The sequence below is a fragment of the Lingula anatina genome, chromosome 2 (assembly GCF_051362555.1).
Source record: "Lingula anatina isolate TDL-2025a chromosome 2, LinAna3.0, whole genome shotgun sequence".
In the NCBI taxonomy this organism is placed as follows: domain Eukaryota; kingdom Metazoa; phylum Brachiopoda; class Lingulata; order Lingulida; family Lingulidae; genus Lingula; species Lingula anatina.
In genome coordinates this window covers 28,614,617-28,639,274 of record NC_141768.1, presented here as the reverse complement: position 1 = coordinate 28,639,274, position 24,658 = coordinate 28,614,617, and the positions used below count along the sequence as shown (strand labels likewise).

The following is a 24,658-nucleotide window of genomic DNA, read 5'->3' as shown; positions in this document are numbered from 1 at the left end:
TGAAATTCTAAGTTGAACTCAAACTTTGTGTCTATCTGCTACTCACATCAGGACCTCAGGATCACTTGCACACCGACTCAAGTGGTAAGACATTGGCACCAGCAGGGCACAGTACACAGAGAACATCACATTCTGGGATTTATCCTTGAGCTACAATAAATACAATATTACATTCAATAGGAGTAATACAAGAAAAAATTTTCACTGTTAACAGATTTTATCTCATCCTCAACCTGAATTGCAGTTTAATTTTTAAGGGTTTTTTTTTAATGCATTGTGCTAAAAAAGATAACAGGTTATTCTGTCCAAATGTTTATGTTTTTGAGTTTCTAGACCATGAGCAGTCATTTGTTTTTCTCATAACTCACATTAAAAACCATGTGCATATAAATATCGTTTACCTCTAGGGTCAGCTTTAGAGAAGCAAAAGCAAATCCATAGAGCACTGCAACTGCCATCACACTTCTAACCACAGCAAAAAAGGCAGCTAGAAGACTTGTGGTTGCTGTAATTGTACGGATAATATCAAATCTCCAACTTCAAAATATAAATGTCATAATATTAACTACTTTTAAGTAAAAGACATCAAGTGGTCTGTATGATAAAATTCAACTAGTACTTAAAATACAACCTAATTTGCAAACACAAGCTGGCTTATTTATTTATTTTTGCCTTTAAATACTTCTCTATTTTTTGTTGCTATCTATGAAATATTATTATTCAAACTGATTTCATGGACTATTCTGCTTTTTGACTCCAATGAATTTTAAAAATTAATAATTTCAAAAGGAAACAGTATCCTGCAATAAATGAAACACAGGGTTGCAGTTATTCACAGAGAAGTGTCTTCTATGGTTTTTTAAGTGGTACCAACAAACTTTATCCATTTAATATATTGCTTACCACATCCTCCAAACACATGCATGTCAATCTGTTCCAGCAGATACATGAAAAATGTGTTGACTTGAGGCAGTAATCCAAATGTGAAGATAACTGGGAAACACAAGACGAATACTGAAAAAAAAATTGAAATCTCAATAAAGACCAATATTATTACTAGAAAACAGTATAATAGTTCCTTACAGTACATACTTTCTGACCTCTTCGCTGTGACATACATTTGGTAATTACTCTAAATAAGCAGATAGTTTAAATGAAATATATATACAGCTTGATAAAAAAAAGAATAACTTTAAAAATCTCACCCATAAATATTTACCAACAGTCATGGTACCAAATATGGATAGTAGCTTTTAGTCAAATGATACATTTTAAGTCATATCCCCTTTTAACATTCTGACCATAAGAAGTTTGTTGGTCTTTTATCCACAGTTACAAGACCTTTTTGCATCAGAATGCCTATTACTTTCTCGAGAGGACATCACATTACTAACATTTCACCAAATGCTAATAATTTGGATTTTCTCATTCAAAGCCAAAGCAATTTTGGTTATTTCAATGAAATTTTGATAAAAATATCTACAAACTCCATTAAACGGTATACAAACCTAACAATAAATCCCTTGCAAATGTCACTGCTCCTTTACTGGTGACAGCAATACCATAGAGAGTGTAGCTGGAAGGCTCCAATTTCGAGCTTGCATAGTCCAGCAGCAGTATCAAGGCGCAGCAGATGGTGAAATAGAATGGACGGCTGAAGGCGATGATGTGGTTATAACCCTACAAGTATGACAACGGTAAATTGGATGTGTCACATGGAAAGGGTAGAATGCACAGCAAACTGACATTGTTAAGATCTTGTTATCATTGAACTTATCCAACATATGAATTCAATTATTTTAAAAGTAGGCAAGTGTTCTTTCAGGAAATTACTTTATCATTAAATGATCAAACATTTCATTTTTTAAGTTTTAAATAGTATTACTTGGAAATATCATCATTAACCTTACAATTTTCCACCCATAAATAAAAAAATAAGTAGGCTAAGGCAGTGATATCATTGCAGAGATAAAATAATAAATCTCTTTGGTAATCTGTTTTAGCTTCTTTAATACAGTTAAATCTGGGTGGTACTGGAGCAAACTTACATGCATTGGGGAAGCTGCATCTGGTTGGACACTCTGTAATTACAATATGATGGAAATAATTAAAAGAACAATGGCATTACAATGGGGCTTTCTTTGGGACAGCAAAGGGAAATCAAGGAGAGAGAGTGAAATTTGACATCTCTAATGATATTGACCAAAAAGTAAGATTGGCGGGGAAAAAAAAGCTACAATGCCAATCATCACTACAAACTTGACATTCATTACCTACATGTCTTGATGTCTCGATATGCCAGTTAAAATAATATATCTTAAATTTCTTCAAACTTTACTTCTTCTGTACACTTTACAATGAATTACTGTTTTTGGCCAACTTTGACATTTGACTTACCTTAAGTAGTGAATATTGGCAACTCGCAATGATAAAACAGAAGAGAAATATCCAGAAATCTTTGAAAAATTCTTGAGACAACAGCAAACATCCTAACACACCAACCAGTATTGCCAGCAATACTGCACTACAATTTTCAAAGATGGACAGGTTTCTGAAAAGAAAGGGAAGTTTCAATATTTAAGTGGGAAGTTTTTGTTGTAAATTACATCATTATCGACTTTAAAAGTAATCTGTAATAAACGAACATGGGTTAATTCTCAGTAAATTTCAATGATTATTTATAAAGTGTGAAATAAAGTAAATAAAAATATTCTTAACAAAGGATCGAATGTCTGGTAATAAATACAAAAATAATTTGAAAACAAAATATTTTGTTTTTTGTACACAAAATTATCATGTAAGAGTTTTTTAAAGTTTCTATCACATACTTAAACAGTTGACTACAAAAAGACCCTACAACCCACCTATCTAACAAAGCTAACAGAGCCAGTCTGTCAAATCTCAACTTTAAAAACTTTTTATCTGGTATGATCCAAAACTTGTAGTAAAATTTAGGTTTCTCTTCAATTGCTGTAATATCATGAGTGGTATCAGAGTCAGAGTCAGATATGGAATTTTGTGTCTGCGTCGTAGTTCCACCTCGTCCTCTCATGGCACGATTGTCTAATAGATGTTCAATATAACCTGAAAATGCAACAACAAAACTGATTATTCTTCTTTTTTATCTTACAATTATCCACACCATTAACATTAAAAAGTAACATGGTAAACATCACCTCATTACTATAATAATAGTCAAAACAAATACCAAATACAATTGTCAGCAAATATTTCAAATTTCATTTTTCATTTTAATCTTCCTATAACTCGTACAAAATGAATGCATTAACCAAGTGTTTTTTAATATGCAATTTTAATCTTCCTATAACTCGCACAAAATAACTACATTAAACCAAGCATTTTTCAATATGCATTGTGTTTACTCTGTAAAGGAGTGCTGGTGGTCAAATCTCTCCTTGGCCCCACTGAGCCTGGCAGTTCCAGGGGTTCCTCCACTAACTGGAACCTCAGTTCTTGTCTGGTCTGGTTATCTTTTGGAGGGTCCAGTATCACTGTGGAACCAGAGTCACTGGAGCTGGAGTCCCTAAATGTAAAATTTGGTTCATCTGAGCTAAATTATATAATTACTCCCATTGCCAGCTTCAAAAGAATGCAGTGAAAAAAGCCATCAGTAAATATTAGTGAATTGAATGACTAACATAAAGATACAGTTGGAAATCTCTGAAAATAAATAAGAAACATAATCATAAAATTCTTGTGGGGTTTTGAGGGATTTGATACAGAATGCAAATATTGCTGTAAATCTATTCAATAATGACAACTTACCCTAACTGGACAGGAGTTTCAATATCTTTACAAGGTGACTGCTGCTTCAAACTTTGCTATGAACTGCATATCAACCGACTCGCTCTCATCAAGTAAATTTTATAGTATGAGTTATTCAAACAATCTCTGCCTCAAAGCTCTTTCAGGCACTTCATACTGCATAAAGAAGTAAAACAGTTTACACTTGGTTTTAAAACAACACCTTACCATCTATCATACGGAGTCTTCTCAGCAATTCCAGTAGCAGTCCCTGTGCTACCTTCACCAAATGTGTACGTATACCAATTTCCTACAGAAAAAAATACAGTAAATGATTATATAACATGTGGCATATGGCATCTGGATGTCAATTCAATGCTTAACTCATATATGCTCATAAATTAGTAGTGACTTTTCAGACATCTCTTCAAACTGATATCATATACTAATATTATACAATAATTGACTTTTCAAAAAAGTAATACATCCCCATTATTTCTTATTTAAACCAGATAACCTGGCATTCAACCAATACATATTGTGAAAATATTCCACATGGTTTTCTCATCCTCAAACATGATATGAAAACAGTATGTATACCCATCTCGTCCTGAAAACAGTGCACTGCTCCCTCTGTTGTGTCTTCATGGGAGGTAGCCAGATGTTTTCCTTGGGACTCAATCTTTGCTTGCAAAGCAGCTGGGGGCTGGGGCTCTCGGAATGATGTCTGTGAAGAACGCTTACTGCTGCGACTGCTTCTGTGGCGGGATCTCCTGAAATTTTGTTTTAAAAAATTGTCGTTCAATTTGCCATTTGTTGGGCTGATAGCTTTAAATAATGGTCTTAATTATTACCTATTTTAAAGAAATACGGAATTATTGTTCATTACTGGTTAGGCTAAAATTAAGTAAGAATGAGACCAGGTTGTCAATGAATTTTCAAAATTCGAAGTTAAAATCCTAACCTGTTTACAACCCCCTCATTCTGAAGACTGTGTGCTGGAGAGGACAACAAGGCTGACGTCTCTGAATTAGAGGCAGATGAGTCTCTGCTTGGTCCATCATTATGACGGACACGTTTTGGCCTGGATCCATCTGAAAAATAGCTTATTATGCTATAAAAAGTTTATATAGAAGTATGTAATGAATATTAAATATTATGTCAAGTCATAGTTATTAAAAAAAACAAAAAACAAAAAACAGAATTCCCTAAGATTACAAAACAAATCTATTACCACAAATAATGATCAATCTTACCGCCTGCACTTTGACTTCTGTCGGATGCCCCTCGCTCAAACTGCCCTGCAAACAGTTTATTGGGAAATAGATTAGCAATATTCTAATATATCATGAAGATTTACACCAAAACAGGAATCAAGTTATCAGAAATATAACAAAATACTAGGACAGAAGTAAAATCACACATTTCCTTCTTTTCTTGAAATCATGACATATGCATGACTGCACTTCGTGCTTACTTTTATTCAAGTCCAGCTCTTCCTTCAGTTTTCTCAGTTCTTCCTCACACTCCACTGGGTCATTTTTACTTAAAATTTCCAGTATACGTCTGCTAATATCAACCTCCTGTATAACATCTACAGCTCTTTTGGATTCCTCTACAGCTTGAGTCTCATCTAAAAATAAGAAAATACAAAATACAAGTTAGGTTTACTTTTATAAAACAGCTACTGAAAATTTTTGCATCGGAATAGAAAACAAACAAAAAATGCAAAAGCACACAGAAATAACATGGGTAATTAAGGAGGGCAATATAAGTGAATCAAAACTTAAATCACAAATTTATCTAAATTTTAAGTTTCAGTCTTACACTTTCAATAAATCTAAAAAAAAAAACTCTCCAGCATTGCCTGAGATACCACACACTTTTAAAAAACAAAAACAAACAAATAAACCAAAAAAAAAAAAAAAAATGCTGAGATACCACACACTTTTAAAAAACAAAAACAAACAAATAAACCAAAAAAAAAAAAAACTTATCCTATCTTTTGAGATCATTATCAAGTCATCTTAATTTTTAAAACATTGAGATGCACCATCAGCTTTTCACCATGGGATACAGGTAATAATATCATAGTGGTTATTATCATCCATTCAACATTCATGTTAATATACTTGGGCAGAATGAATGAATCATCTTACCATCGTCTAACTGTGGAAGTTTTTTAATTGGTCTCTTTGGAATGGCACCATGGGTCTTATCAACAACAGGTACATCTTCAAAATATTCTTCAGGAGAGGATGCTGTCCCATCGACTTTATTCTTTTCCGTGTCTTTTTGTCTTTCTTTCTCTTTTGAAGACAAGTCTTCCTGTGGCAGATCAGAGGTATTCTGTGCACTTCCTTGTGACAATGTACTCGGTGTTCTGCTTGGATTTTGTGTCTTTGATCTCTTTCCTGTCCTTGGATGCCTACTGGGATACTGACCCACCTCATCCTCGTCATTTGTTAAGGTGCTGGAAGAATCGACTGATGCAGTTCTTGAATGGCACCGACTGTCTCCTAAAATTGATTCATTATAAATGATAAAAGCATGTGTTTTTTTTTTCAAATATAAAAGGCAATTATTTAAATACAATGCTTCATCACTGAAATTGCAAGTAAGCCATATGTCATGCCATTTGCAATTATGGGATCTGCTAACAAATGGCTGCATTTACAATTCAAAATCTAGTAAACCAAACAGCAGTCTTTTATGTGCAACCAAATGGTCTTTCTTTCCACTGTAAAATTCAATATTGCACATTTTCAGAAGAAAAAAGAAGTGAATTACTTTAAGCATTAGCCAAAAAGTACATGGGTTATGGTTGATAAGAACAGATACTAAAGAGCACACAAAATCAAATGCTAAAGCTGACTGAATTATCTACTGCACCTGATGTGAAAGAGTCACTGTCTGTGTGGAACATCCAGTACAAACCAGTGTCACTTTGTAATGAAGTCTGGCTAACATGTTCTGGGGGAGGGGACTTGCTGGACCTCTTCAGCCATTTTGGCATTTTCAGTTTTGGCTGACTTTTCTGTTTGGTTGAAGTCTTATCGGTCTTTTTGGCTGTTTGCTCTGTTAACGTCTGATTTGAATCCGATTTGTCTTCTTGACTCAGATCTGCTGTCTTTGACAGTGGGCCTTTAGGATTGGAAGTAGTCTCTGTGGAAACTGGGGAATGCTCCGAGTCAGATTCACTCATGCTTGAATAACAGCTTGATACAGGAGTATGAAAGGAAGCACTAGACTGGGGACTAGAGGTCCTCTGAGAATCCTGATCACTTTGGATTGGTTTAGAGTCCCCATCCGTGCCAGAAGACGAACTAGCAGGTAGTTGTATATCTACAAATGAATTATCTCCTCCTTCAGAATTCTCTTGATGAAATATAAAAGATGGCTCTGACGTGTACCCCGGTTTATGAACAATGTCAAGATTTTTTGTATCTTTGTGTTTTCTTTTATACCCCGGTTTTCTAAGAAGAGCCATAGACTGTGAAGATGGGGTTAGAATGCGTTCTCTGAATGGTTCGTCTTGTGACAAGACATCCAAACCAGCATTACCATCACCATGGGGTTCAGAAAAAGACCGCACTTTCACATCTCTCCCTCCACTTTCCTTGTGAGGTTCAGTAAAATCCCCATATGTTTGTTCCTCAGACTTGGACATGTCATCCTGATTTTGGTTTCCAGAAAACGCATGTGGTTCCAGTTCACTAAATATTGCACTATCCTGTGGTAAAGACATTTGTCGCCTTTTTATAGATTTTTCTTGAAATATCTTGTCCATTTGGTCATTTCTGACTTTTATGTTAGGCTTAAGCTCCAGTGCACTTTTGTTTCTCCTAACAGCATGTCTCCTGTGTAAGGGGTGATTATCGTTATAAGCTGCTTTCAAATCTGAGTCACTTATTCCCTGAGACTCTTTGAACTTCTCAAATGCAACATGCTTTTTGCATGGTTTAGTCTCTGTTGGCCTGTCAGGTGCTTTCTCTGCTTGACCTAGAGAAAAAAGATTATATAATAATTACATTTTACGTAAAAGTTAAATCACTTTTTAGAAATTAATCAGAAGGTACATGACACAGATCACTACCAACTGGAATGGAGTTGTTCCAGTTAGAAAAACACTAACAATTTTCAACTTCAGTCAGTACAACTGAAATTTTTCCTTCCGTATCTTTGAGCATAGTATCAATCTACAAACATTTATATCCATACGAGTTGATATCTTTTAATCATTAATTCACTGTGCCATCATTCATCTGAATTAAAAGTCAAAAGATGGAATACCTGCTACTCCATTTTGATTAACAACAGCCTGAATAATGCTTGGCTTTGGTCCCTCCAATACAACAATGTCTGGTAAATGAACAATGTCTGCATCTAGAAAACACATCCGTTTTCCAATTATTTTTTAAAAAATCTCAGCACAAAAATGACACAGTTATATACACAATATTTAAAACTTTCACACTTATTACTAACAATAAACAAAGTTCTAATCCAGGATGGCTAATAAATCTTGATTGACAATAATTTGGAAAAGCTGTAAGATTGTCTGCTGTGTGATACGAAGTCAATTTTGTTATCTGACTGACAATTTTTTTTTCAATTTAAAATTAGTTTATTTCACTCTTAGACTGTACCATGTGAAGATGAACTCTTTTCATCTTGTGTAGTACCACCTTCTGTTGAATCTGTTCTGTGTACATCTACTTTTAAATCTAGAACATAAAAGAAATGATACAGTCTTATGTGGGGAAATTAACTTAATAGTATATTTACCATATTTACAAATACCCAATGCATGTTCAATAAAATAACAGCTCTTCTTTTCAAAATGGCCGTCATCAATTCTTTAATTTCCCACAGATTAAAATTAAAAGAAACAAGGCAGCAAAGCTGTCAAATGTACAGACAAAGAACAGAAAATAAAGATGCAAATAAGTGAAAAATTAAATTTTCACAAAAAACTGTTAAATTGCCAGAAAAATTTACCAAACAGACTGCGTTGCCTATTGAAGCTGTATGTTAGACCCATGTTTCTTTCCTGTAAGTTTGAGAACAGTAAGTGACATGATTTCCCTTAAATGGTCATCATAGGAGCAGTGCCCAAAATAGGGGTTTCTTCAAATTTGATGCAACATTACATAATGTTTAACAGCATAATGACAATCAAATGTTATTAATAAAATATTAGTAACATGGACATTCAGAAAATGTGACAAGCAAAAGTCTTCAAGATCATGGAACTTTAAAGTCACACCTTGAAAATGCCAATATGTGAAAAATTAAATTTTCACAAAAAACTGTTTAACTGCCAAAAAAAAAAAAAAAAAAACAAAAACAAACAAAAAAAAAAAACAGACTGCATTGCCTACTGAAGCTGTATTTTAGTCCCATGTTTCTATCCTGTAAGTTTGAAAACAGTAAGTGACATGATTTTCCTTAAATGGTCATCATGGAAGCAGTGCCCAAAATGGGGGTTTCTTCAAATTTTGATGCAATATTACATAATGTTTAACAGCTTAATGACCATCAATTTTTAATTATAAAATATTTGTATCACAGATATTCAGAAAATGTGACTAGCAAAGGTCTTCAGGCCCATGGAACTTCAAAGTCACGCCTTGATAATGCCAAAATGTAAACAAGACAGCACTGCTCTGAAATGGGTTTATTTCCATTTTTAACACTTTTTTAACATAAAACAAAATAAACATTTTACTGCCATTTTTATATGTCCAACTAAGAAAATTGATGAGATGGGAAAAGTATCAATAGAACAGTGTTAAATGTCCAATTTCCTCCATTCTGAGATTCTGAACATAGTGGATGATTGAATCTGACAAACTGCAATGATATGAGTTTATTTCCATTTTTGACACTTTATTACACAATACATGATAACAAGTTTACCATGTTTTTTACATAATCAACTAACAATGTTGTAAAGATGCAGGAAATATCAAACAAACACTTTTAGGCATCTTATTAGTTAAATAATGAGACTGTTAACATGCCTAATAATTGAATCTGAGGAAATGTGAAAAAACAGTATAACTTCTTAAGTAATGGCCCGATTATGCTTATTTTCGAACTCAACCTGTGGGTATAATTACAATTGGCCAATCCGTTTTTCTTATATTGTGTTATCAGTGTTGCATTTATATTGAAAATAGTGAAAAAACAGCATAAATTACCTAAAAGTGACCCGATCATGCTGATTTTCGAACTTGACCTGCGTATTATGAATATTCATCAGTTCTGTAAGTTTCAAGTCAAAAGGTAAAATGGTTTTCCACTTATCGTGTTATCGGTGCTGCATATATGCTGAAAAAAGTGAAAAAACAGCATAAATTCCCTAAAAGTGACCCGATCATGCTGATTTTCGAACTTGACCTGCATATTATGAATATTCATCAGTTCTGTAAGTTTCAAGTCAAAAGGTAAAATGGTTTTCCACTTATCGTGTTATCGGTGCTGCATACATGCTGAAAAAAGTGAAAAAACAGCATAAATTCCCTAAAAGTAACCCGATCATGCTGATTTTGGAACTTGACCTGCGTATTATAAATATTCATCAGTTCTGTAAGTTTCAAGTCAAAAGGTAAAATGGTTTTCCACTTATCGTGTTATCGGTGCTGCATATATGCTGAAAAAAGTGAAAAAACAGCATAAATTCCCTAAAAGTGACCCGATCATGCTGATTTTCGAACTTGACCTGCGTATTATGAATATTCATCAGTTCTGCAAGTTTCAAGGCAAAAGGTAAAATGGTTTTCCACTTATCGTGTTATCGGTAAAAGTGCACGGCGACAGCGACGACGGCGACGACAGACGCAGATGATGGCTATATGTACAGACACATCTGTGTCTGTACATAAAAATACTGCGTAAAAACCATTACCAAGTGCACAGGGATCTGACACTTCTTTTGTCTCTTACCTAAAACTCCTCCTCCTTTAGACTGCATGTCATCTTTGACTAGTTTGTTAATGTATTCCATGGAATCTGCTGGTGTTTTCCTACTGCTACTGGGTAAGTCTGTGATAGAGTTTCTAGAGCTGCACTGGACTGGAGGTGTTATACTTCTAGCCTGAGAGCCATTGAGGACCTTCATTTCTATACACTCTTCACTAGCCCTGATAATAATAATAATAATAATAATAATAATAATAATAATAATAATAATAATAATAATAATGTATGTATGTGTGTGTGCATTTAATATATAATCAGTTGTTACATATTTGATTATTGATTGGGACTATTTTTCAACAGCATTTTTACATGCCATGGCTTGCCATAAAAAGAAAACAAATATAAATGTCCATTTTGGATAACATGACCACATTCTATAGTATTGTTCCTTTCTTTGCCTTTTCTTTTCAGTTTATTTTTTAATAGGCATATAATGGATTTAAGTAGCTATGAAAATAATATAAAATTCATGTCAATGCTGATTAAAATATTTCATTATTTTTGTGCTGTTTCAATGCACAAAACATTCAAAATTGACAATATTATAATTATATATTATAAAGAAATAAACAGAAAGGTAGGCTAAGTTTCTATAAATGTTTTCACTACATGCCAGGTGAAATTATGAATGCCACAAGTCAGTTTAATTCTCACAATAATATTCAACATTCTGCGGTATTTACAGTTTATATCTAACATTCTATTCAAATTACATCACATTAAGTAGTATCATACAATTTTATCTTGGTATGTGTACACAGCACCAACACACACCTGACATCCTGTTATCCATATCATCTCTCATTTTTCTCCTCCCACCCAAACTGATAAGAGGAACTGGACCAAAGAGGAAAAACCCAGATAACATATCAATAAATAAAATGCAACTCCCTTATTAGAACTGCGCAGTCAATACACAACAAATGAGTTTCTGGAAATGACCTCTGGTGATTTGAAGTTCCACCTTTTTTTCCATAAATAATACTGAATAAGAGTACTGGGACAAAGGCTGCTGAATAAATTCACATACCTGATGGTATGTCTTTGTGAAACAGACATTTTAAGATAGTACAGAAATGTTCAGAATCCCTTTACCTAAGTGATGACCATCTCATGGACACCAATTAAAACCAATTCATTTCCTTTAGTAAGAGACCAGTCAACTCTAATACTTATATGGGCTAAGTACAGCTAGCTAGGTTAAAATAGTAGTAAAAAGCATTCAATATGCATGCCTTTTGTTCCAATCATGTACAAACCTGTAAGTAAGAGGTATCACAAACGTCAAACGTGACTAAAAATCTTACCCTTGTGTTCTACTGGCAGTTGTTTTATCTGTCTTGCTGCTTCCATCATCTGCTTTACTAGAGCTGGTATCACTCTCATGGGCTTCTTCCTCTTCTATCATTTCACTGGTGTCAAATACATTGTGGAGTTTGTAGTTGATACCTTTTACTACTATAAATACTGCAGCAATGACAGCACAGTAAATGGACCATACAACCAGTGAAGAAGGGAGGGTCTGAAAAAAAGAATCAGGAAATAACGTATTCATTTGTCCATACCATACTTTCATGAAGGATTGGAAAGTTTATACAATTTAACTCTTAAGAGACAAAACATTTGCAAATTTCGAAATGATTGGAACCTGTTCATGGTACATTATCTTGAATTTCCCTGCCAAATCCTACCTACCTACCTACCTACCTACCTACCTACCTAACTAACTAACTAACTGGATTTCCCTGCCAAATCCTAACTAACTAACTAACTAACTAACTAACTAACTAACTAACTAACTAAATCTTCTCACAAATCATTGCTCGACTCGTCCCTGCACTTGTGTTATACCCTTTCTAATTAAATAATTTAGTCGTTAATGACTGGCCAATCAAAAATATCACCATGTCTTTATGTACATCTCAAAAGGAAATATCAGAATCAGGTACTTTTGAGGGGCTTTATAATATTCAATCTGAACTGAAAAGATTTCAGTAGATTTGCAAGATATTTAGACATAAGAAATATGACTCTGGACTTTTCAAACACAGTTTACCTAAATAAAAAGTTATTTTTCCTAGTTGTAGTATATATATTTTGTCCATGAAAGCTACTGTATCACAAAATCTATCACCTCAGTTACAGAGAGATGCTAGTTTCCAAAAATCATCCTAAATGTCATTTTAAAAATAGCATTTTAATGTCAGATAGACTACCAAAGGCAATTCCACAGAAAATGTTAATATTACTTATCATTAATTTAGTTATCACACATTAAAGTTGTTAAACCCTACGACCTGTATCAAGACACCCCCCCCCCAACAATTCTCCCCCTGAACATCCCCCTCCTGTAATGCATATCATACTGAGAATGAACAATGTGATACTGAGAAAAATTACCAGCAGATAATCTCTCTCATCTAGGTCCATGTATCTCTTTGATGAACTAATTGACAGTCTTAATTGTTTAACACCCATCCTTAATTATGTTGCCTGCACTTAATCCAGGTAGAGTTGATGTAAATAGATAATCTTGCTTATCCAGGTATCCCTTTGATGAACTTTTAATTTTTTCTTGTTTTCAATTTTAATTGTTTCGCAAATACCCCTTGATATAAAAATTACTTTCTTTTTCTAGTTTCACTATCATTATTAACTTAGCCTGTTATTCAGAATATGTGTTAACTTCAAATGAAAAGTAGATAAGGTAACATTTGTTTGCTTTTAGAAAAATTGATAAATGGAAGTATTTGTTTGATTAAAATATGACATGTAATGCCAAATTTACAAAATTCGCATCAATAGCATCCAATAATTTAGGGTTGCCTCTGAGGTCTATTTAAATGCGTAAGTGAGCCTCCTGAATCTTATAGTAAATAGCCAATCCTTTTGTTTTTATTTCATTTTTTGTCTTATTTCTTATGTTCAGTAAAATATTCAAGTTATATATAAATATAAAAAGATAATATAAATGCAAATATATAAAAAATATGTAAGTATAAAAAGATAATGCCAATGCAAATGTATAAAATATATATATATATATATATATATATATATATATATATATATATATATATATATATATATATATAAATATACATGTGTAAAAGATAATTCAAATTTATTAATTGACCTGTAATGAGGGAACACAAAAACCAGTACTTAACCGCAATATCTACACCAGGTACATAACTTTGATTGCAAATAGTTTGCATCATGCAATCAAGAGAGGAAGTATTTATGAAATATTCTCTATAGATAGCACAGATGATTGGGGACTCTAAATAAAAAACCACATATACAATTATGCAGGTCTTAACAACATATGCCGTGTCAATTTTATGCTACACAAATTAACTTTCAACTTCAATCCTAATGAGGTATTTGTGCTATGTAACCGACAAAGTGTATTTATGCTTAACCCATTTAAAATTTTTACATGACACAGAACAGCAAAGCCTGCAAGTTTCAATGCAAGAAATTAAGCAAACTGTGGTTTAATTTTCATGAAAAATCATAATTAAGTTGATACCAAAACTGAAAATGCAGTATCAATCATACAGAAGGAAAGAGTTCAGTGAAGAGCCAAGGCATTCACTATCGTTTAAGGGTCTTTTTCTTTCAAACTGGCAATGGTGCCTACTGTCAATGACTTTCAGCCTGCATTGTCATATAAGTTATAACAAAACATGGAGCTTCATCATACAAATTCCTTCATCAAGCTGACAAGAACATGAAGGTAAAATAGGTATCTAATCTTAATTTTGTGAAAGCTGTTTAACCACTGATTCCATCAATTTTACTTTTCAAATCAAATGCAAAATTGCAAATACTTACCAAGTACAAAGTTAGAGGAAAACACAGGAAAAATAGCCACAAATATAAATGGAAAGTATTCGAAAATACGCTCTGATGAGGATCGTAGAACCATCCTCCTGTCAGAGAGGCCCACAACCCTTGTCTAAGTATCTCCAGTGTGTGTGATCCCATTTTGAGAAGAACCGTTTGAGACTAGGAAATGGGATAGAATGCTGTAAATATAAAATACTTTCAATTCTCTTCAGTCGCTTCCATGTTGAATCTCGAAAATTCACGGAACGCGAGATTGCATCCACCAATGCATGACCTACTTTCGCGGCAAATGCGTCATGGGATCTCATAAGTCAGTTCATTCATAACAATTTTAAAGAGAGGCGTTTCACTAGACACATATATAGTTAATTTAAAGACTTATTTTATTGAAAAAAGTACCAAGGACGTCGAATCACATGATCTAGGTTAGCCAATGAGGGTCTTCACCGCACCCTGTTTTGGTTCAAGGTCAAAGTACACGAAAATGGCGGCTGCAGGCTCATGGACAAAGGTGATTGATTTAGACCAACTGTGACATTAGACGTCCATCGCCGCGTCCCATTTTACCATCCGTGGATGCCTTAACATCTCAGCATCAGGGCCGTATGTTAACTGTTATATTCCTTATGTGATAAGGCGAGTAATTATTTGACAGACTAGTATTAATGGCATCATTTCATGGGTTTGGAGGAGAATAACACATGCGATGTCTCTGAACAGACTCCTCGTAGAGCCTTAACCATCGAGCGGTATGCTCTCCATAAAAGTGCAGACAAAGCTAAGAAGCTAATGGATCGACTCAGGCCGACACGCAGAGACTATGAGAACCTTGATCGACAACCGCTGTGGACAGCTATCTTTGATTACAAAGCCACCAGGGCAGACGAGCTAACCCTACGACGGGGTACCCAGGTTGAAGTTCTCTCCAAAGATGCCAAAATATCCGGAGATGAGGGCTGGTGGACGGGTCGTGTTGGTGCCAAAGTGGGAATATTCCCGTCGAATTTTGTGCAGCAGACGGCTGTGGTTAAAAAGATCTCTCCAGGTTCATTCAAGGATCGACCGTTTGAGATTCAGTTTGAAGAACTTAAATTATCCGAAGTCATTGGAGTTGGTGGGTTTGGGAAGGTGTACAGGGGAGAGTGGAGAGGTATAGAGGTGGCAGTGAAAGCAGCAAGACAAGACCCCGATGAACCTCTAGAGGAGAGCATTAAAAATGTGAAACAAGAAGCCAAACTTTTTTGGCTGTTGAACCACATCAATGTTGCAGCATTGAAAGGAGTTTGTTTAAAACCACCCAACTTATGCCTTGTTATGGAATATGCTAGAGGTGGTTCATTGAACAGAGTGCTCAATCAGCCAGAGAGACTAATACCCCCTGAAATTTTAGTTGACTGGGCCATACAGATTGCCAGGGGAATGTACTATTTACATGAAGAAGCACCTATACATATTGTGCATAGAGATCTCAAATCCAGCAATAGTAAGTATATAGTATTTAGTTAATGGTGACAATATATCATCCATATCTATCCCCATATATCAGCAATTCTAAAATGTAATCCTATGAAGAATTGCTTCACTTATCTCTTTCTTCAGCTAATCTAAAAAGTCATCTTATTACACGTCAGATGCCAGTTACTTAAACCTATGCCACAATAAAAATGTGATTACTCGCTCACAAGAGTATTGGCCTTAAAGTAAACCCTAGTCTCTGTCTTCATAGTGAGTGAGGCGGGTTTTACACCACACATTGTCCATTACATAGCAGGGTGGTTGGGTCAGTAGGACAGTGTCACAGAGAAAGGCCAGTGTGTCCACAATATTACCATAAGATTTATCTGTGGCATAAACTTGATAAAGTAGACCAGCCTTTTCCAGAATATTAACCATCATCTTTTGTGCTTGTGTTTTAGTTGAAATGTTTAAGGGTAGGGGGGGGGGGGGGGGGGACAGAATTCAATGTGATGTTTTCAGAGCAGCAACTGTTTGTAAAAAATATTCCTAGTAACACCATCATCCTTTAGGACATGACTTTAAATGTCAGTCATGCCTCTTTATTTTATTGCCAGTTGTTATATATTGTCTGCAAGTATAAAATGACAGTCTTTTTGTGCTTATTTAAATAAACAATCCATAGAAAAAGGTACCATAAAGAAACGCACAACGTAATAATAAATCTCACTAAGAAAACCCTAGTTGTGTATCATCCCAGTGACAACAACAGGTTTTTTCGCCCTACTCGGACTTGAAATAGATTTAAATGGGGCAGTATAGAAGCAATTTGTGGTTGCCCAGACATGACCTGTTGGTAATTAATAAAGAAATGTCAGGAGCACCTTACAACAGGATGTGAGGGGTACCTTGAAAAGTTTTTGATCCACCAGGTACAAGAGAATGAAGCAGTGTTGAATCAGCTTATTACTTTTGTACCTGCCACCCACCTTATCCTCAGTGTACAGTTCCAAATTGTCCCACTCCTGTGGTTTTTTTCCTTATCTTAAAAAAGATGAAAAAAATTTGAAAAAAAAACAAAAATTTTTTATGGTTAATATAGAACATAAGGCTTTGTTGATTTTATTAAAGTCGTTACCTGATAATATTTCGATACATTTGTTCTTTCTGTTATAACTGGCTCTTTGTAAGATATGAATATTTATTGGCAAGAGAAGTTGAACATTTTACACGAACAAAAAGATTTATTGTTTTCTATGCTTCAGTCAGGTGAGTAAGATATGAAGAAAACACAGTTGTTCTGTTGAGTTTGTGTCACAACATCAAGGTGAATCATGTACTGATGCCTTTTAACCAGACTTCATTGCATGTCTGTGAGCTGTAGAATTCACTTCCAGACACATGTACAATGTAATAGTCTCAGGTTGGAGATGAAAGAGTTTGAAATGCTTCACTGCTCTGCTTTTATTATGTCCACCTGTTCGTTTTACAACACAGCCCCTTGGTCAGGATATTTTTGTTATTAATAGATTGTTGATTGTTCAGCAGATCTGATTTTTGGATGGATTCTGCCAGGGATTATTTGATGTCATTCCTGTGTAAATGTATGGGTAGAAAGAGATAACTTGAATGTCATGTACCATTATAGTGTACACCTGTTCTTCTCAAATTGCCCCCTTTTTGCCTGCCTAGATGTCTGGGGTATAACTAGTCTAGGTTATGATTTTCGATCAGATTTGAAGATTTTTTTAAAGAAGAATTATCTGATAGACAGATTTTAAATAACTTGTTATTATGGATGTTAGGTAGAAGATGAAAGGTGGTCTTTGCAGCTTGGATCTTTATTTAGTGTACACCTGTAAGCACTGAATAGACCTTTTGTTTACTTGTCCAAAAATTTAAGGTAAATTACTTTATGACTGACCCCCAGATTTAGAGCTTTTTAGATGAATTATCTCATGAATTATTAAACCAAATGGAACTGATGTCAGAGAATTTGTGGTGTTGCAATTTGCAAAGTGAATCACTTCTTAGAATAGCACCAAGAATGAAAATTACTCATAGAAATGTTTCTGATGTGCTTAGAAGTTAGACATATCCATTTTACAATATACACGTTATATGACGTTGTACATTAGTTCAGGTATTTTTCCCCTTTTATTTTATTTTATGCCTAAATATCCTACCAAAGTATTCTCTCTCTCTCTCTCTCTCACACACACACACACACGCACACACACACACACACACACACACACACACACAGGTTGTTTGAAATACCGACATTTTACAAGAAAAGAAATTATTACTAAGATTATATGTTTTAATGTATTCTCTCAGTTTCTTTTATATATGTGAATCACGTTCCCATGTTTGTGTGTGGGAGTATCTGTTGTCAGGGACAAGGGTTGCTATTTCACTGCTTTTTTTCCCTTACACATATGCAAACTTCTTTCATATCCATAGTATAAAAAAAGTCTTCAGCATATTGCATGCAAAGTAACCATGCCATTTAGATGAGAACTGTAGTGTTTTATTACTCACAGGTGCAGGGGAAAGGTAAATCATGTAATCTTTTTCACAGTGCAGGTGCTTCTCCTTTACCCATGGCTTGTCAAGAATAATCCTAGAAAAAATGGCCATGATTTATGCCAGGAGATGTGTTTAGAACCTGGGCATTTTAGGTTGTTTTTGAGATGTATGCTCTTGTCAGTACTAGTGATTGACACAAGCACTAAGTCTGATAAGAAGAGCAGGTCTGCTGCATATAATATGAATGGTTGGCCTGACTTTTAATATAAACATTTACTGACTTGAAAGTGACATGCTAGAACTGCAATTTATATATTTTGGTCATTTGAACTGGCCGCATCAGTTAAAATGCATTGTTAATGGTACTTTAAGTTAATATACTGGTCTTCTGGATTGTGTACATTTGAGGTTCCAGTTAAGTGTTTCTTTAAAGAGCAACATATTGATGGTAAACCTTCAAATGTAGCCGCCAAAGCTAGATATTGTATGATTGAAAACAAGTTAAGAAAATCAGAACTGAAAAAGAATTGTTATTTGGTCATTTGAACTGGCCGCATCAGTTAAAATGCATTGTTAATGGTACTTTAAGTTGATATGCTGGTCTTTTGGATTGTGAACATTTTAGGTTCCAGGTAAGTGTTTCCTTCTTTAAAGAGCAACATATTGATGGTAAACCTTCAAATGTAGCCGCCAAAGCTAGATATTGTATGATTGAAAACAAGTTAGGAAAATCAGAACTGAAAAAGAATTGTTATAATCCATTTTCAGATGGGAGAAAAGAAAACTAGAAATAGCACCCATGTTATTTTTGTGACTAATGTATTTTTATAGTCCCCATATTTTGTCATGTTACAAAGAAAACTTTTGCAGAGCCGACTAGCATCTCACTTGACATGATAATATAAGTAAAATAAAATGAAAGAAACAGGTAATTCAAATGCAAATTTCAGAAAAAAAAATGGCTGTTATATTGGCTTTTTTATGAATGACATACCTCTTCAATGAGCACAACATTATGAAAACGCCAGGTACTTTTTTCAATGATATGTCACCTAATCCTTCACTATATACTGGAAGAAGATATTAAACTGTAGGCTAACCTTTTTTGTTCCATTATTGTCAAAATTGTTTGTTTGATATTTGAACAAATATGCAGTCGGTCCTACTGTAGAAGGGTAGAGGGATTCTGTTTCAGTTTTATTTGTGTAGTGTATGATGCAAGGCCTAAGTTAATAAAACACAAGCATACATTTACAGGTTTTGAATAAAAGTAAATATGGGGTCACTGGGAAAATTTTAAAGAATTACCCCCACATTCCGGCAGGGCAATCCCAAGTCATTTAAAAATGACCCCCACTTTTTTAGTTGGGGACCAAAGGAAACTTTGTTTAAAAGTTTGTGGAATTCGGATCATAAGAGATGTATTTGTTTTGGAAAGAATGTTTTCACAACTATAATATTATTAATTTAATACAATAAGACTTTTGCAGTTTCCCTATTCTGCATCATTCCTTTAAATTTATAAGCACCTGGTAGGTTGCACATGAAAAATATTCATTATAAGTAAAAAAAAAATTGTTTCCTGGGCAAGCTTAAATTCTGATCGTTGTTTATTTATAGGGAAATTAACAATTGCCATTGGATCATGATTTATATGAGGTCCAATTGATCCAGAAACAAGCCCTCATATTCTGTACAAGTAAATGAGTTTTTGAATTTGCTAATGGATGTAAATAAGGTAATGATAAACATTTAATACAGGTAAATGGACACAGATTGTCACTCCCCTAAAGATTATGCCACCTATGCCCCACTGTTGTATCTATTAATTAGGCTTATGTGAAGAAAAAATAAGATATTTTAACAGTACAGTTTTGAAGTTTATGCTAGTGATACATATTCACAAGATTTAACAGATAAAAAAAAATATATATATACCAAAATTGAGATAATTTCCCCATGTTGTCAAGTGTAGTCTACTTGGAGATTTTTTTCACAAACGAACTGAAGTCCAAGTATTGGTCTAAACTTTATAGGCTTAACTTTGATTCTACTTTGGTTCAAGACAAATCTGTAGTTGTTCAGTGAAATTAAATAATTACACCTATTTTATAGCGTGAAATCATAGCTAATATTTCAGACCAATTATTACATTTTAGTTAGTGGACTGCTATGGGTTGATTTTAAAGTAGACATGCTTTTGGTCTAAAAGTAGATTTCAATATTTTGCCTGAAACTCTCTTTTTAAAGTGGATCCAGGACTGTCAAGGAAAAGCATTGAGGGGAAAAGAGCTTGCCACCTTGCACCAGCCTGCCATGACAGATATGCTGGTGCTGTGTACATAATTATATAAAATTGACCCTTCAAAACGTTTATCTTTCCTATGTAGTGGCTAGGGTCATGGATGAATGGACTTAGTCTTTTCCGACAGCAGTTTGATATTTGAAAAGCATGATCCTTTTGGGAGCGATAACAAAGCAAATATCTGTTCTTTGGATAGTAGTCTTTTGTCCCCAAGCATTTGTCCTAGCATCTTGACCAAGGCCATGAGTGGTGTTTGTAGATTTTTCTTCATGTTATGCAATGTTCAGGACAATTAAATATCCTAAGTTATGAGTGGCAATTTATTTTAAACAGTCTTGAAGTTTAAAAAATTGGCATTGATCACCTGTCCTCAGTGGATTTAAACAGCCCCTTCTCAGAATAGATCAAAAGGCATTAAGAGATGCTTGGGTTTCCTACACAACTCAAAAATGCCACAAAACCAGAAAATCCAGGGGTCAGTGAGCCAGATATGGGGACGAGGGCCTCGAGCCATATATTGAACATTCAGTACCAACTGATTTCCCTCCCATCAACATGGAGCTTGTGGTTTTCTCCCAGAGCTTGTGTTTGCCCTAAACCCTCCTATTGTACACACAGGGGCCCCTGGTGGCTCAGGACTTCATTAATGACTGGCAGCTTAATTTCCAGGACACGCATAATGTTAATTTTGGTTCACTTATCAGAAGTATGTAAGATAGAATTATGATGTTTTGTCTTGTGGCATGTGACAGATTCAGCCCAAACAGTCCATGGCAGGTGCCTTTAGGGTGCAAAATGATAATTTTGTTTATTCATAATTGTTGTGTTTGTCAAAACTATAAGCAGGTGAATTCGGTTCATAAGCAGCAGGAATTTGTATCGATGATTGGAGTCAAGCTTAGTTCACTAATATGCACAGTTGGGTTGATTTTGGGTCAATTCATAAAAGAAATCCAAAAATACACCCCCGCATTGTAATGATGTTTACGGGGTCACAAATATGAAATGTGGAAATAATGGATTAGATATTGGAGAAATAATTTTCCTAAAAAAAACCACACCTCTAATCTAAGCATAGCATTGTTATCAGTGCAACCAGTCATTTGTACTATTCTCGTTGAAAAAATATTCTAAAGTTTAAACCTGTTTCTTAAATACTAAACACTTTATTTGTTGAGCAACCTGAATTAAGGGGAAATGTATGTATAGTATCGAATTGAATAACCCCAACATTTAATGAATGCTGTTTATAGTATGGGGAAAACCAGGTGAAACTAGCTATTATTAAAAACAAACACTGTGATGAACAGAGGTTAGATCAACAAAGTATTGTTATATTTCATTCAGATAGGAGGTCACATATAAATCCATTTTTGCCTTTCCTAAGTGAACAGTGCCTGTTTATTTTAGGAACGGAAACTCACTATGTACAGGCTGTCATCATATCTAAATCTTATAGAATCTAGTGAAAGTTATGGACACTGTTTTCAGAGTATACAATCAATAGATACTGAAAAGCTTAGGTGATATGATAGGCTGAAAAGACAGCGAATGGATTCCTCTGCCTACATGGGCTTTTGGTTTTAAGTGGAGAAATTGGAAATAGACCTTGGCCTCCTTTGGTTCTCATCCTTTGATTTTCACCTTACTTTGCCCAAGTATTTTTATGTACAGACACAGATGTGTCTGTACATATAGCCATCATCTGCGTCTGTCGTCGCCGTCGCCGTCGTCGCTGTCGCCGTCGTCGCCGTCGCCGTGCACTTTTACCGATAACACGATAAGTGGAAAACCATTTTGCCTTTTGATTTGAAACTTGCAGAACTGATGAATATTCATAATACGCAGGTCAAGTTCGAAAATCAGCATGATCGGGTCACTCTTAGGGAATTTATGCTGTTTTTTCACTTTTTTCAACATATATGCAGCACCGATAACACGATAAGTGGAAAACCATTGTACCTTTTGGCTTGAAACTTACAGTACTGATGAATATTCATAATACGCAGGTCGAGTTCGAAAATCAGCATGATCGGGTCACTTATAGGGAATTTATGCTGTTTTTTCACTTTTTTCAGCATATATGCAGCACCGATAACACGATAAGTGGAAAACCATTTTACCTTTTGGCTTGAAACTTACAGAACTGATGAATATACATAATACGCAGGTCAAGTTCGAAAATCAGCGTGATTGGGTCATTTTTAGTGAATTTAGGCTATTTTTTATTCTCTTTTTTCAGCATATATGCAGCACCGATAACACCATAAATGGAAAACCATTTGACCTTTTGGCTTGAAACCTACAGAACTGATGAATATTCATAATACGCAGGTCAAGTTCGAAAATCAGCATGATTGGGTCATTTTTAGTGAATTTAGGCTATTTTTTCACTTTTTTTCAGCATTTTTGCAACACTGATAACACAATAAATGAAGAGCTGTTTTACCCTTTGGCTTGAAACTTACAGAACTGATAAATATTCATTATACGCAGGTCAAATTCGAAAATCAGCACGATCGGGTCACTTATAGGGAATTTATGCTGTTTTTTTTTCACTTTTTTCAGTATATATGCAACACTGATAACACAATATAAGAAAAACAGATTGGCCAATTGTCATTATACTCACAGGAGGGGCCAATCTTACTAAAACGCAGGTTGAGTTTGAAAATCAGCATAATCAGTCCATTATTTTAAAAGGTAATGCTGTTTTTTCACATTTCCTCACATTCAATTCTTAGGCATGTTAACAGTCTCATTATTGAACTAATAAGATACGTAAATGTGTTTGTTTGGCATTTCCTGCATCTTTACAACATTGTTAGTTGATTTTGTAAAAATGATGGTAAACTTGTTATCATGTATTGTGTAATAAAGTGTCAAAAATGGAAATAAACTCATATCATTGCAGTTTGTCAGATGCATTCATCCACTATGTTCAGAATCTCAGAATGGAGGAAGTTGGGCATTTAAAACTGTTCTGTTGATACTTTTCCCATCTCATCAATTTTCTTCATTGGTCATATAAAAATGGCAGTAAACTGTTTATTTTGTTTTATGTTTAAAAAGTGTTAAAAATGGAAATAAACCCATTTCAGAACAGTGCTGTATTGTTTACATTTTGGCATTTTCAATATGTGACTTTGAAGTTCCATGGACCTGAAGGCTTTTGCTAGTCACATTTTCTGAATAACCATGATACTAATATTTTATAATTAAAAATTGATGGTCATTATGCTGTAAAACATTATGTAATATTGCATGAAATTTTGAAGAAACCCCTATTTTGGGCACTGCTCCCATGATGACCATTTAAGGAAAATCATGTCACTTACTGTTCTCAAACTTACAGGAAAGAAACATGGGACTAAAATACAGCTCCAGTAGGCAATGCAGTCTGTTTGGTAAATTTTTCTGGCAATTAAACAGTTTTTTGTGAAAATTTAATTTTTCACTTATTGGCATTTTCAAGGTGTGACTTTGAAGTTCCATGATCCTGAAGACCTTTGCTTGTCACATTTCCTGAATATCCGTGATACTAATATTTTATAATTAAAAATTGATGGTCATTATGCTGTTAAACATTATGTAATGTTGCATCAAAATTTGAAGAAACCCCTATTTTGGGCACTGCTCCCATGATGACCATTTAACAAAAATCATGTCAATTACTGTTCTCAAACTTACAGGAAAGAAACATGGGTCTAAAATACAGCTTCAGTTGGCAATGCAGTCTGTTTGGTAATTTTTTCTGGC

The 24,658-nt window shown here is 34.4% G+C and overlaps 2 protein-coding genes across 3 annotated transcripts in view; one reads left to right on the top strand and one right to left on the bottom strand.

Annotated features, from left to right (window-relative positions):
- The window catches only part of LOC106160654 (pecanex-like protein 1), a 31,547-nt gene extending 16,646 nt beyond the window's left edge, over nt 1-14,901 (bottom strand). Inside the window, exons 1-20 of the mRNA XM_013537308.2 lie at nt 14,593-14,901; nt 12,060-12,274; nt 10,717-10,913; nt 8,415-8,492; nt 8,059-8,151; nt 6,658-7,767; nt 5,925-6,284; nt 5,243-5,398; nt 5,022-5,066; nt 4,730-4,859; nt 4,366-4,538; nt 3,994-4,075; nt 3,384-3,544; nt 2,865-3,084; nt 2,398-2,551; nt 2,049-2,081; nt 1,509-1,680; nt 904-1,014; nt 402-505; nt 47-150 (exon numbers count right to left, since the gene is read on the bottom strand). Of these exons, the coding sequence (XP_013392762.2) occupies nt 47-150; nt 402-505; nt 904-1,014; nt 1,509-1,680; nt 2,049-2,081; nt 2,398-2,551; nt 2,865-3,084; nt 3,384-3,544; nt 3,994-4,075; nt 4,366-4,538; nt 4,730-4,859; nt 5,022-5,066; nt 5,243-5,398; nt 5,925-6,284; nt 6,658-7,767; nt 8,059-8,151; nt 8,415-8,492; nt 10,717-10,913; nt 12,060-12,274; nt 14,593-14,745 (3,851 nt within the window). The 5' untranslated portion in view covers nt 14,746-14,901. The remainder of the gene's footprint in view (nt 1-46; nt 151-401; nt 506-903; nt 1,015-1,508; nt 1,681-2,048; nt 2,082-2,397; nt 2,552-2,864; nt 3,085-3,383; nt 3,545-3,993; nt 4,076-4,365; nt 4,539-4,729; nt 4,860-5,021; nt 5,067-5,242; nt 5,399-5,924; nt 6,285-6,657; nt 7,768-8,058; nt 8,152-8,414; nt 8,493-10,716; nt 10,914-12,059; nt 12,275-14,592) is intronic.
- Nucleotide 14,902: 1 nt separating this feature from the next.
- The window catches only part of LOC106160655 (mitogen-activated protein kinase kinase kinase 10), a 30,257-nt gene continuing 20,501 nt past the window's right edge, over nt 14,903-24,658 (top strand). For both annotated transcript variants that reach the window (XM_013537311.3, XM_013537310.3), the window contains exon 1: nt 14,903-16,090. In XM_013537311.3, coding sequence (XP_013392765.2) covers nt 15,286-16,090 — 805 coding nt within the window. In that variant the 5' untranslated portion in view covers nt 14,903-15,285. The remainder of the gene's footprint in view (nt 16,091-24,658) is intronic.